At 41.2% G+C, this 12,726-nt stretch overlaps 1 protein-coding gene and 1 pseudogene across 2 annotated transcripts in view; both read left to right on the top strand.

Moving 5' to 3' along the window:
- The window catches only part of PAQR8 (progestin and adipoQ receptor family member 8), a 38,016-nt gene extending 25,826 nt beyond the window's left edge, over nucleotides 1-12,190 (top strand). For both annotated transcript variants that reach the window (XM_006926443.3, XM_025042813.1), the window contains exon 2: nucleotides 7,867-12,190. In XM_006926443.3, coding sequence (XP_006926505.1) covers nucleotides 7,900-8,946 — 1,047 coding nt within the window. In that variant the 5' untranslated portion in view covers nucleotides 7,867-7,899 and the 3' untranslated portion in view covers nucleotides 8,947-12,190. The remainder of the gene's footprint in view (nucleotides 1-7,866) is intronic.
- Nucleotides 2,385-2,503, top strand: LOC112474960 (annotated as a pseudogene).
- Nucleotides 12,191-12,726: the final 536 nt, after the last annotated feature.

Below are 12,726 nucleotides of genomic sequence, written 5' to 3'. Positions count from 1 at the left end.
ATAGAGAGAGAGAGAGAGAGAGAGAGAGAGAGAGTTTGCGATTTATTGTGTAGCCTTGAGCAAGTTATTTAACCTCTCTGTGCTTCCGTTTCCTCATCTGTAAAATGAGAATGATGATAAGAAATAGTAATAACACCAGATTGTTGTCGGGAAGTTTAAATGAGTTAGTATGTGTGAAGCACCTAGAACACTGCCAGACATGTGATAAACACCATATAAGTGTTTATTATTATTCTGACATTTTCATTCCATTTATTCATTTATTTAACAGCAATTCGTTGGAACATGTCCTATGTGCTAGGAGCAATGGTAGGTGAAAAAAGATTCTCAGCCCTCAAAGGATCTTTACAGATTAGTGGGCAGAGAGACATGTAATATAAACAGGGCCATTGTATCTGTACATTAAGGAGAATACAGTGGCGATACAGGTGAAAGAAGAGAAAAAGCTTCACAGGAAATCTGAGCTGGGACACGAAAGATGAATAGGAGTTAGCCAGTCGTCATCAGCGGCATGGGCATTCAGGGATGTACAGAAGCACAAAGGCCTGATAGCAGAGTAACGGGAACATAAAATAAAAGTGGCAGGGGTGGGGTATGGTTGGGGACAGTTGTGGAGACATGCAGGAAGGGACCAGAGCAAAGGCCTTTATCCTACAGTTTCCTGTAGGAGATAATGGGGATCCAAAATAGGCCAGTGGCTGCACCTCACTGGGGCCCCCACTGCGGGGGAACCCGACAGGGGAGGTGGAAGAGGTTCTGAGGTGCAGTGAGGGCAGTGGGCATACCTGATACATGCGGTTGGATCTGTCTCTAGGAGGCTGGAGACACACCTAGGTACTGCTCTGCTCATCCACATAGCTCCAGCTGAAAGTTAAAAGTTTATTTGATGGCACCTGACGTGTATTTTTATAGTGTTTTCAGGAGACTACAGCAGTCACCAGAAGCAGGTCATTTCATTGTTTTACTTAATGTTACCCAAAAATAAATGCATCCTGAGTAGCTTTTATCAGTCAAAATTAGGTAAATAAAACCAAATCCTAAGAATGTGTCCTTTAGTTGTTATTTATTTTTAAAAAGATGATCTAAATACATGATGTTTGGCTAAAATATCAAATTACTGCTATGAACATAGATTTTAGTCTGCTCTTCTTTTCCCATTTTTTTCTTAGAGTAATTGCCTTTAATTTTTTAAAATTGTTTTAAAGGAGCACCTGAGATAAAACTTTAAGATTGGTCCCCTAATTAGTCCAAAGCAAGATGTAAGATTTTTTAACACTTTCTTATAAATGTCAACTGAATTCATGGTACAAATATCATACTCATATTATTAAAATTGAGTTAAATAATAGTTCGTATTAAAATAGAACTTTTAATTCTAACCTTATTGTAATCTGGGTCTACTTTAAATTCTTTATAAAGCCGTTGGGGGACAAGGTATTATTAAGATTCCCAGAAATGTAACCAAAAATATTAATTTCCTGTTTTCAAACATAGCATTAAAGTCAACTCATAAGACAAAACTATATTTATTTATTTATTTATATTGCTAAGTTATATCCTTCTGTGAGTTGTTTAGTTCAAATAGTAGTATTTTAATGTGCATGTTTTGCCTCTTCAAAGTACTATCCAACTACTACTGCCCATTTTATTATTATTTATTCTCTTTTTTTTCCTGAGAGGTGGAGCAACAAGAAGTTACCTCCCCCATCCACCCTTCGTTATGAGGGAAACGACACTGCGTAGTTGAATATCTTGGCCATGGCTACACAGCTGAGTAGAGCAAACATGAACAGCCAGTCCTCCCGATTCCCAAACTATTATTTCTTTTATCCCTCAACCTTGCCAAACAGAAGGAAATTGTTGCCATGTGTCTGGACCCAAAGAACTATTCATTCAGGAAATAATTATTAAGTATATAGTTATTTTATATGCCTCATATCATTTTAGATGTGGGAAGTTGAGCACCATCACAGTCCCTGGCCCTAAAGGAGCTGGGGAAGTAAGCAGAGTAAACTGATGATTGGGCCCCAGAAGAAAGTGTGCAAAGCCAAGGTTAATGGTTGCTGAGAGTTAGGAAGCTCTCCTGGTAGAGCTGGCTCCTGGGTAAAATGTTGATGAGTTGGGGTTGCTGGGCCGGAGGGTACTGAGGTTGTCATCGTGTGCAGAAGCATGTAGTAGAAATGGAGTGTGGTGCTTTTTAAAAACTCCCAGGATTATGATCTAAGCCATAAAAGTGCCCTGGGGTGTGGGCCCTCTCCTGGAGAGGTGGCTGGGATAGGAAAGAGGTCAAGAGAAGAAGGTTGTAGATAAACGATGGTGAGCTATTGAGGGATTTTGAGAAGGAGAGTGATGATCAGATTTACATTTCTAAACTGTCTCCCTGAATCTACGGCCACGCTACCCTGAACAAGCCCCATCCCATCTGATCTCGGAAGCTAAGCAGGATCGGGCCTGGTTAATATTTGGATGGGAAACCACTTAGGAAGACCAGGTGCTGTAGGCATAAAAAATAAAAAAAATAAGGGATTGTAAGCTGACAAGGTCCTTGCAATCTGTGAGGTCAACCAAGGGTTGCCTTGCCTAAAAAACAAACAAACAAACAAAAACAACAACAACAACAACAAAAAACATCAACAACAAAAAATAAAATAAACTGTCTCCCTGAAGTGGTTTTAGAGAAGTGAAGATTTGGGAGATGTGAGGCACAGGAACTGTCACCTGAGGACAAAAGGTCAGTTATGAAACTGCCGTTTTCATCATCTACATAAGTTCATTTTGAAGGCCTGAATTAAGGGACGGCAGTAGAAATGGAAAGAGCCAATGGGTTCAGAAACTTTGAGATTAAAATGAACGGGCCTAGATGACTGATTAGACTTGATAGAGGAAGGGTCAAATCTGGGCTGAGGAAGAAGTGTGAAAATGTTGAGTTTGAAGTTTCCATGGGATATTCAGTTGGACAAATCTAAAGTCGTTGGATATTTGGATCCAAACCTCAGGGAAGATCTAGTGACATATGTTTGGGAGTCATCTGATACAGGTGCTAGCTGAAGCCAAGGACATAGGAGAAGTGCCTGTGCGGGGGGTGCCATGGCTGTGGGAAAGGGGGCAGATGGTGGAACCCTGGGACACCACAGCGACAGGGATGGTGGAAGAAAACAGGTGAAACCAAAGAAGTTAGCGTCACTTAAGCCAAGGCAGGAGGCATTGGTCAGCAGTATGAATCCCCCAGAGCTCAGGTGAGATAAGGATTAAACAAGCTAAAAGCTTCAAGGATGAGAAATAAGCTTCCATCTTCTTTCTGCAACATCAAATCTAAACTCCTTTCACTAATGTCATGGCATATACCCCACTTGCTTCTTCATTTCTCCATACCAGCCTCCTCTTTATGGGCCCGTGAAGAAGTCACACCATTCCTATGCTCGTATTTTGCCCCTTTCCTGGACCATCCCACAATTCACCCCTTCACTTGTCTAAGTCTCATCCAACTTCAAGGCCTAGCACAAGTCGCTTTTTTCCCACGGCTGTCCCAGTGTGCCCTGAGTGTGCTCTGCTCTGTAGAGACCTGTTTGTATTTTACTCCACTTAACACTTGATTACATGCAGTCTGGTGGTGTTGGCTGTGGATTCATGAAGTCTGTCGGACTCTTGTAAGCTGTGTGAGGTGAGGGCTCTTATTCTTCCTCTGTGGCCTTTGCAGCCTGGAATGTTGCTGAGCAGATAATCTTTGGTCTGAAAAAGCGTTCTGGTTGATCAAAATTATTAAGATTTAAGCTTATCCAGTTCATGAGGATTCTTCAGGAAAATTTACATTTCAGCTGTCTCAGCAGAAGAGTTGGTATAAACCCTACGCAAGGGAGATCATTCGAGGGTAGCATCTTGGTTGGCTGATGGCCACATCAGCTCGGGGAGGAGTGCTTTGGGGACAGAGGACAGAAATGCGGGAGGGGCCGTTCCTCAGAGCTGGCACTGGTAAGATTGAGAGACGTGTTTCTATACTAACATCGTGATGCCAAAATGGGGTTTCCTCCCAAACAGGCTCTCAAACTTTACAGCTGGCTTTTGAAGCCTGTCTCGGAGCACTGCTCAATCTGGTTTGGTGAAAGCCTAGGGAGGTGATTGGACCCCCAGGACAGTGGCTGCTGAAGTTAATGATGATAGAAGAATTCTAACTTATTGCCATCACTGTGGCTGTTGTCGCTGCTCTCAGATGAAGGGAGAATTTTATGGTAGTGGAAGAGGTAGTTGCTAAACAAAGGACAAAGAAATAATCCTGTCTCTTTCTGATCATTAGTTTAGAATTTTTCATGACCCTGGACTTCCAAAGAGAAATTGAGGTCCTTCTCACCCACAGATAGAGGACCTAGATCTTTGTAGCACCCTCATTGCTGAGGGAGGTAAGAGATCATATCCTGAGTTGGAGGTCATATTGGTTGTTTCTAGAACTACCAGGTCACTCTGTGGGTGTTGGGTTATACTCTCCAGAGGATGGAGTTATTTAGGATCCCCCGAGACTGGTGTGCCTGCATTTTAGGAATTTTTGAAAAAAGGAAATGAGGATTCTGTCAACTTTTTTTCCTGTGCACCTTTTCCTTTGAATTTATAGTTAACATCCTTTTGGTAGTGTACCTCTTTGCTTCTTAGTTCTATAAACCTCTTCCTAGTTTAGTTTTCATAAATAAGGGAGAAGTAAAAATAATTTTCTCAAAAGGACTTGTCAACATAAAGCCATGAGGTTAGGTTGGTGACATGAGGACTGAAGGAAACTCTTGAGGTCGGAGCTCTGCAGACACATTTTTCTGGAAAGTGACAATAAAGCAGCATCATGATCTGTTCTTTTTCCTTTAGAACAAAGAGATGCCAGTTGTCTCCCAGGTCTGAACTGGACTTGGTTCTAACTATTAGACAACCAAAACCCAAGGCTTAGTCTTTAGAAATTGAGTTGTGTCATTAGTTATAAGAACCTGCACTCATGCTAGGCACTCTATTTTCAAGGATGCAAAGATGAATAGAAATTGTGCAGTCGTGTGTTATTCAACTCTGGGTGCAGAATTGTCTCTAACTGCTTTGGATGCCCAGAGATGATGGAAACACTGTTGATCTTAGACAGCAAGGCAGGTGGGACTTGCCAGGGACCATCTTCAGGGATTCCTTCTTCTGCAGCTCATATCTGCAGTGACTCATCTCTATTTCTTCCAGCCGCAAAATCAGACCGATATTTTCATCTGATTTTCCTCTCTGCTTCACAAGGTAGAAACCTGTATCTAAAGAATAGAGCCCTTTAATTCTCTAGAGCTCCAACAAGCCCAGCTCCCCCAGATTATATACTTCTCAGCCAATAGCAACAAGACAACTTGAAATGTTGTCCAATGTCCCAGGCCCAGACCTAGATTGGGTCCACTTGATCCTGAGGCTACTGTAACCAACCCTTTCCTACCTTCCCTTGTCCTCCTCCCTTACCCCTGCTCTGCTTTGTCACCAATTGCTACCAAGGTCAGTTGGAGGAGTCTCCATCTAGAACTCAACTCTCAGGCTCTTGGATCCCTCTGCTGGCTGAAAGCAGAAGTACTGCTAAGCTTTTTCTTTTTTTGTTTATTTTTAAATGAATTAAGGTATTCTGATGACCATTTTCTTTCTCCCACTCTTTCTCTTTCTGATTGACACTGTAATTCTTAATAAGTTTCTCTCAGTGTCTTTCATTTTTATACTAAGCGCTAGTTCATGGCCTGTTCCTGATAGGGAACCACTGGTCAGTACTGGCTAAACAAATGACTCAATACAGGGTTACAGGGGCTGCTGCAGACGTAGCTATGAGGTATGGAGAGGGCATTAGATCTTCCACTCATGAACCACCCCCACCTCTCCCACCAATGATGATCATAATAATGGCAAGTTTTTTTACGGACTTGGAACCAAATCCTTTGTTAGATACTTTACAGGCATTATGGTCTAATAGCCCTTACATCAGCTTTGTGAGGCAGCTTCACTTTATCATTAACTCCACTGCTCAGATGACAAAGCTCAGGCTGGAGTTCATGGCTTGTCTGTGGTGGAGCTCAGGGCTGGACCTCAGATCTTTGGTGCCATATCCTACTTCAAGCCACACAAATACAACTTCCTTATGTGCTCCAGGCTTTACAGGCCTTTATTTTGGCATAAGTGCTTTGACCTTGCTCTCTGCCTAGAGATTTCTTTCCCCCTCATCTTCTCTTGGGAATTCTGACTTTTCCTTCGAGATTCAGTTCAAGGGCCACTTGGTGAAGCATGCACACCCCTCCCTCTCCTACCTTTTATTTTGGTTGTGTTTGCAGAGGCCCGGTGAACCATTGCTCGCCTCCAGTGGAGCCGTCATCCCATGTTTTGGTCATGACTTCCTTACTTGTCTCTCCTAGCAGACTCTAACTTTGAAAGTAGGCAGCGTATCTTATTGGTCTTTGTATCCCTAGTGCAGCCCAGCTCAAAGTAATAGAAATAACAGCAATAGTTAATATTTACTGAGTGCCCATCTTGGGCCAGGCAGAGAATGTAAAATGAGAGAATGTAAAAACACTATATTTTACATTCTCCCATTTAGGCATCACAGCTACCCATACTATGTGTAAAATTATTAATCCCATTCTACAGATAAAGAAACTGAAGGTTAGTGAGTTCTATAACTTGCCCAATGTTCCCCAGTAAGTAGCCAAAACCAGGGCTTGATTCCAGGGCTCCCCGAACTTTTTTCACATTTTGTTAACTGTCATGCCCTACATTTTAGACCTGAATAGATAGTCTTTATCTTTTAATGTTGATTAAGAAATGTGAGTAAAAAGATTATTAATTTTTCTTCACTAAAATTAGTAGTGCCCTGAGAAACATTTGCTGTATCTTCCCAGGAGAAAGGCTCTGAAGAAAAGGGGCCATTTAAATAAATCAGGTTTTGAACTTTTCTGAGGAAAAGAGTTTGGGAAATATGAAGTATAGAAGGTAACTGTAGAAATGCTGAAAATCCATTTCTTGACTCTGTAACTTCACATGAAACTTTGCAGCTATTTTATGAAATATTTTATGAAATAATCACTGTGTTTATCTGGCTCATCCATCATCTAAAATTTCCAACTGTAAGTTAAGCATTTTTTAGGCCTGAAATTCATTGAGTATGGACTTAAGTACCCAAGAGAGACAAATCCAAACTACCTACTTTCCAGAGCACAATTTAAAAACAACAAGAAACAAAAAAACATAATCTTTGCAAGTAGATTTTCTGTTAAATTTAACATATTAATTAATGTTAATTTTGTTTAACTGTTAAAATATTTCCCAGAACATGCATTGGTCTTTACCAACCTAATTGATGACTCATTTGCCTGTCTTTGAGGTTCAGGTTACTATTGCATATCTCAGATTTTCAAGTTACCATTGAAATCAGTGAAAAATTTAAGATTATTTACTCAAGAAATGTAGGCTATTATTAGTAACATCAATATTTATAATTTTTATACTTTAATATAGTATTCTATGCTATGATAGGCTGTCTGATGATTACATTTTAATAACATCTAGAAAACTCCAAAGCCTTTAAAGGTACCCTTACTTACCTTCTAGATATTAAAACAGGATTGCTACCATTCCCATTTTATAATATGTGAATTTGCCTCACACTAGTGGAGAGTAGAGATAAAATCAGAATATTAGGGTAGTAAGGGATCTTGACCCAACTTTATCATTATACAGATTTAAAAAAAAAAAAATGATCAAAAAAGCTATCTGCAGCTCCCTGTCTTCCCTAGTACACTAGAAAGCTACATTTCATTAAGAAAACCTATAGTTCCTTGCTCTCTTAGCTCGGTCCTTCTCTCACTGCAATTTTGCTAATTTTACTTTCTTTAGGTCGTATTCCCTGTCCTGCCGTGCTAGGAAACCATGACGACTGCCATCTTGGAGCACCTGAGCACCCTGTCTGTAAGTGGGCAGCAGCTGCGCCGCCTGCCCAAGATCCTGGAGAATGGGCTTCCCAAGATGCCTTGCACCGTCCCAGCTTTCCGAGAGCCTTACATCCGAACCGGCTACCGCCCCACCGGACACCAGTGGCGCTACTACTTCTTCAGCCTCTTTCAGAAACACAACGAGGTGGTCAACGTCTGGACCCACTTGTTGGCAGCTCTGGCTGTCCTCTTGCGATTCTGGGCCTTTGCCGAGGCCGAGGCCTTGTCGTGGACCTCAGCCAACACCCTGCCCCTGCTCCTCTATGTCCTGTCCTCAATCATGTACCTCACGTTCAGCGTTCTGGCTCACCTGCTCCAGTCCAAGTCAGAGCTCTCCCACTATACTTTCTACTTTGTGGACTATATTGGTGTGAGCGTTTACCAGTATGGCAGTGCCTTGGTTCACTTCTTCTACACCTCTGACCAGGCCTGGTACGAGCAATTCTGGCTTTTCTTTTTGCCAGCCGCTGCCTTCTGTGGCTGGTTATCTTGCACCGGCTGTTGCTATGCCAAGTATCGTTACCAGAGGCCTTACCCTGTCATGAAGAAGATCTGTCAAGTGGTGCCCTCAGGGCTGGCTTTCATTCTAGACATCAGCCCCGTGGCGCACCGAGTGGCCCTGTGCCACCTGGCTGGCTGCCAGGAGCAGGCGGCATGGTACCACACCCTCCAGATCCTCTTCTTCCTGGTCAGTGCCTACTTCTTCTCTTGCCCGGTTCCTGAGAAGTACTTCCCAGGTTCCTGTGACATTGTGGGCCATGGGCACCAGCTCTTCCACGTGTTTCTGTCTATCTGCACGCTCTCCCAGCTGGAGGCCATCCTCCTGGACTACCAGGGGCGACAGGAGATCTTCCTGCAGCGCCACAGTCCCATATCCGTCTACATGGCCTGTCTTTCTTTCTTCTTCTTGACTGCCTGCAGCACTGCCACTGCAGCCTTCCTGAGGCACAAAGTCAAGGCCAGACTGATGAAGAAAGATTCCTGAGGCTGGCAGGCAGGTCGAAGTATAGAGGCACCCCATTGTGATTTGGGAAAAATGCGATACAAAAAATCGAAGTTGACTTTTCATTTTTGAGTCAGCTTTTAAATGAATACGTTTTCCCAAGGATATGCTATGGCTATGGCATTGAGAAGCCAAAAGATTCAAGAGTTATGTTGTTATAGTTGTTAATAAAAGGAGTATTCGTTTTTCCTCTGAGTCATAGCCTTTCAAGACACAGGAAAGGAGAGGACCTTGGCTAAGATCCAAGGGACACTGAATTAAGGACCATCCTCATACCTGAAAATTTAGTAGAATCTGACTGTGGCCTCCAGGGGCAAGTCCTGGAGCTGAAGGGAGAATTAAACTGGACTGGAAAACAAGGAGATGGCTGGTCCACACCATATTGGAATGGCCATCCTACTATGCTGGCCTTCGGTAATTGAATGAATTGACCCAAGGACTTGTTTTTGTTTGGATTTCAGATTGTCCAGGGTGGAGAATTCAGAATCTTTAAGATTCAGTGAAACCCTCAGACATAATGAATTATTCAATTCATCTGATTTCTGGTCCCTCTGCTCTCACCCACTCTAACCCCGATCCTTTTCTCAGGATGATGTCTCCCTGGCAGTTTTCTCTAGAGTGCTATTCGCTTCCATCCATACCTTGGTAATATTTAGGACTGTGAAGTAGTCATAGTTGCAGGAAATGCTTGGATCCATGTGGACAACCAGGAAACTTATTCTCATATAATTCTAATGCAAACAGTATTAGAAAGTACAGTGCCAAAAGCCCCTGGAGACCTAGCCAACAGGCATGGATACAGTTTGGTGTCATGGGGCTCTTCTGTGAATACCTGTGGACTGCAGGATTACTTGAGATCTATTAGAGCTGCGTTATAGGCCAGAAGATCTGGGGCTTGCTCCAGGGAATCCTCTCCAGATTTTGACCAGCATCTTCAAAAAGTCCCTGGTAGAGTGCATCGGTTCTAAGAGTCCCTCTAGGGATCTGATTATTTCAAGAGGAACCCGAGGTCAAGCCTTTTAAATGGATACTGCCCCAAGAAGGACCTAATAACCATCCTAGTTCAGGGTCCCCAGGTGGCAGTTATGATTTAACTTAGAGCTGAACCCTTACAATAATCCAGTCCCAGGAGAGGTGAGTGTGTGTGCTCACTGTGGGTCGGTCCCTGAAGCCTCCTTTGGGTAAGAATGGTGAACTGGCCACCCGCTAGCTAGAATGTTGTTCAGGACATTGCCGCCTACCAGCTCTTATTGGATAGATGGTACTAGCCATTGATGTGTTCTGACCATGCAGCCTCTCTGAGGACTGACTTCTGCATTCATCCAGGGAGAAGGGCTCCATTGACAGAAGAACCATAGAAGCCTTCTCAAGGCTACATTTCCTATCTACTCTGTTTACTAAAAAGGGAAGTGGTTTGTTTTTACTCCAGTTCAATGAATGTCTTCTATTACTAGATTATTTTGTTGTCTTCAAATCTTTGTTTTCTTTCTTTCTCCGAGAGATTTATGGCTTTTGTGCCTTATAAATGAAAATGTATGAATACTACTTAATATATGACCATGTGGAATTTTCAGTTTTGGGTTATTGAGATAAGAAAAAAAGAATTCATGGCTTTTCAACTAGTAGATGAAAGAATTGCTTATCAAAAGACTCTTTGAATCTGTATTTTGTCAAAAAAAAAAAAGAAAAAAGAAAAAAGGGAAAAAATATTCAACTGAAGCTTTTCCTATAATATTTGTATCAAGAAAGTATATGTCTTGTCAACTACATAGTTTTCCTAGATGGATCTCTCTGTTACTTCTCAGTTATTAATCCTCAAATGCCTGAGTGTCTGTTCTACCCAAGTGTCTTACACAAACTTCTGGTGTCTAGGCCAAATTCACCGCAAATAAAGTTAGTAAAAGTGAACTAAACAAGGGAATGGAGGAGTTTTGCAAACATTCCAACTAGAGAGTCAGTTTAAAACAAGGAAGAGAAAGTGTTTGAAATGTCCATTAGATTTATGGATTCAAAGACAATAGATATTCTTTTTAAAAGTTGGAAGGAAGATGTTAGTCATGCTCTTGAATATAACTGTGATAGTCATGGTGGGCGGAGATCTTTAGGCCAAATGCAGGTAATTTTTAAAAAGAAAACAGGAAATACAGCAGTGATTTTCAAATGTAGTCCACAGGCCAATGCCAGCCTGCATACTGTAAACAGTCTCTAACAAGACAGATACAAGATAGACTAAACTTTTAGGTATTGCCGTAAAATTTATATTTTAATTTATGCAAGTATTAGTTCCTCAAGTGATTGGAAACTTAAAATAAAAAAAAGTTTCACCAGAGATATTTGAGAAGCATTGAGGTACGGGACTATCTCATTAAAAAATATCAGTATCTCATTAGTATGTAAACACAGGAAATGTGGATGTTTTTACGACTCAGACTTTTGAGGGGTTAAATACTTCTTTTAAAACATTTTCATTAAAATGAATGTACCTGTAAGGAACAGACCTATTGTTTAAAATGAATAACTAAGTTTTTGATAAAGGAGATGATTATCTTTCTCCACCATACCCTCTCCAACAGTTGACATTTACTGGAAATTCTGTTGGTTCTCTTTTTTTAACTAGTACTTTCAACCTATTAAAATGTAAATGCTTCTGAAAAAAACTAAACTATCAGTCATTTACATCTTGTGAATAAAATTTTTGATGGATTTGTATGAGGCCCTACTCAGGGTGGGGAGAGGGGACAGCAGGATGCAGCATACTGGAGACACATTTACCTGTTTCCTTCTTGCCAAGTTCTTGACCTATATTTGCTAACGACGTAATGTTAATACTCTTCAGATGTTAGGGTTTCATTTCCCACTTCAGCTAAAAGTACCTCATTCAATAACAATATTCTCAGTCCTCTACTGGAAGCTTGAAATAGCAGGAGCTCAGGCCTCTGGATAAAGGTAGTTCATTTCTGTCTCTATTGCCCGCTTGTTGGCAAATTGTACGTTTATGCTTAAAACCATTAGGTTTTTTAGTTGCTGCACTGTAGTTTCAAGTGAATCCTCTAGATGGCGCTCGTGTCTTAGGGAGGGCCCAGCCGTTGTCACCAAGGCCTCGGCCTATTAATTGTGTTGGTCCTACCGTTTTGCTTGATTGCTTGGCAGGGGAAAAAATGGAACGATTTTCTGTTTATGTAAATCTACTTACACAAATGACCATTAAACTGATTTTGTATATGGATTGTTTTACTGTTGATAAATACCTTGTGTCTTTGACATGGCCCATTGACAAGGACTGCTTTGACAAGGCCCATTTTAAAGGTTTTATCTAGACAATCATTGAGTAGAGAAGGAGGTCAGTATACACTTTATATCCACCTAGAAGTAGGAAAATATAAAAGCATAAAAAATCTCTATACCCAAACTCCCCAAATACACACACACACACACACACACACCCCAAATCCTCACTTGTAAATAGATTAAATTGCCCCTCCAAAAAAGCTATGGAGTTGATTTCTCTGAAGACTTCAAACTAATTGAATAAATACTCCTAGTTTCATACAAGTGTTATAAAGATTTTGAATCGATGGACTATATTTTTTAAAATCTAAAAATTACAAATTATACTATAATTATGCTGTCACAGATACTACAATGTGTGTGCTGTGAAATGTAACACCTATCAGCCAAAGGATTTTGTAGCCTAACAGATTTAAATAGCTGTGAAAAAGATGATTCTCTAGGCTAGTCGAACCTCAGCTACAGTACTGTCAC

This window comes from Pteropus alecto, unplaced genomic scaffold (genome assembly GCF_000325575.1).
Source record: "Pteropus alecto unplaced genomic scaffold, ASM32557v1 scaffold7, whole genome shotgun sequence".
Classification (NCBI taxonomy): domain Eukaryota; kingdom Metazoa; phylum Chordata; class Mammalia; order Chiroptera; family Pteropodidae; genus Pteropus; species Pteropus alecto.
Note: the sequence above shows the minus strand (reverse complement) of the source record. Positions and strands in the feature narration are given on the sequence as shown.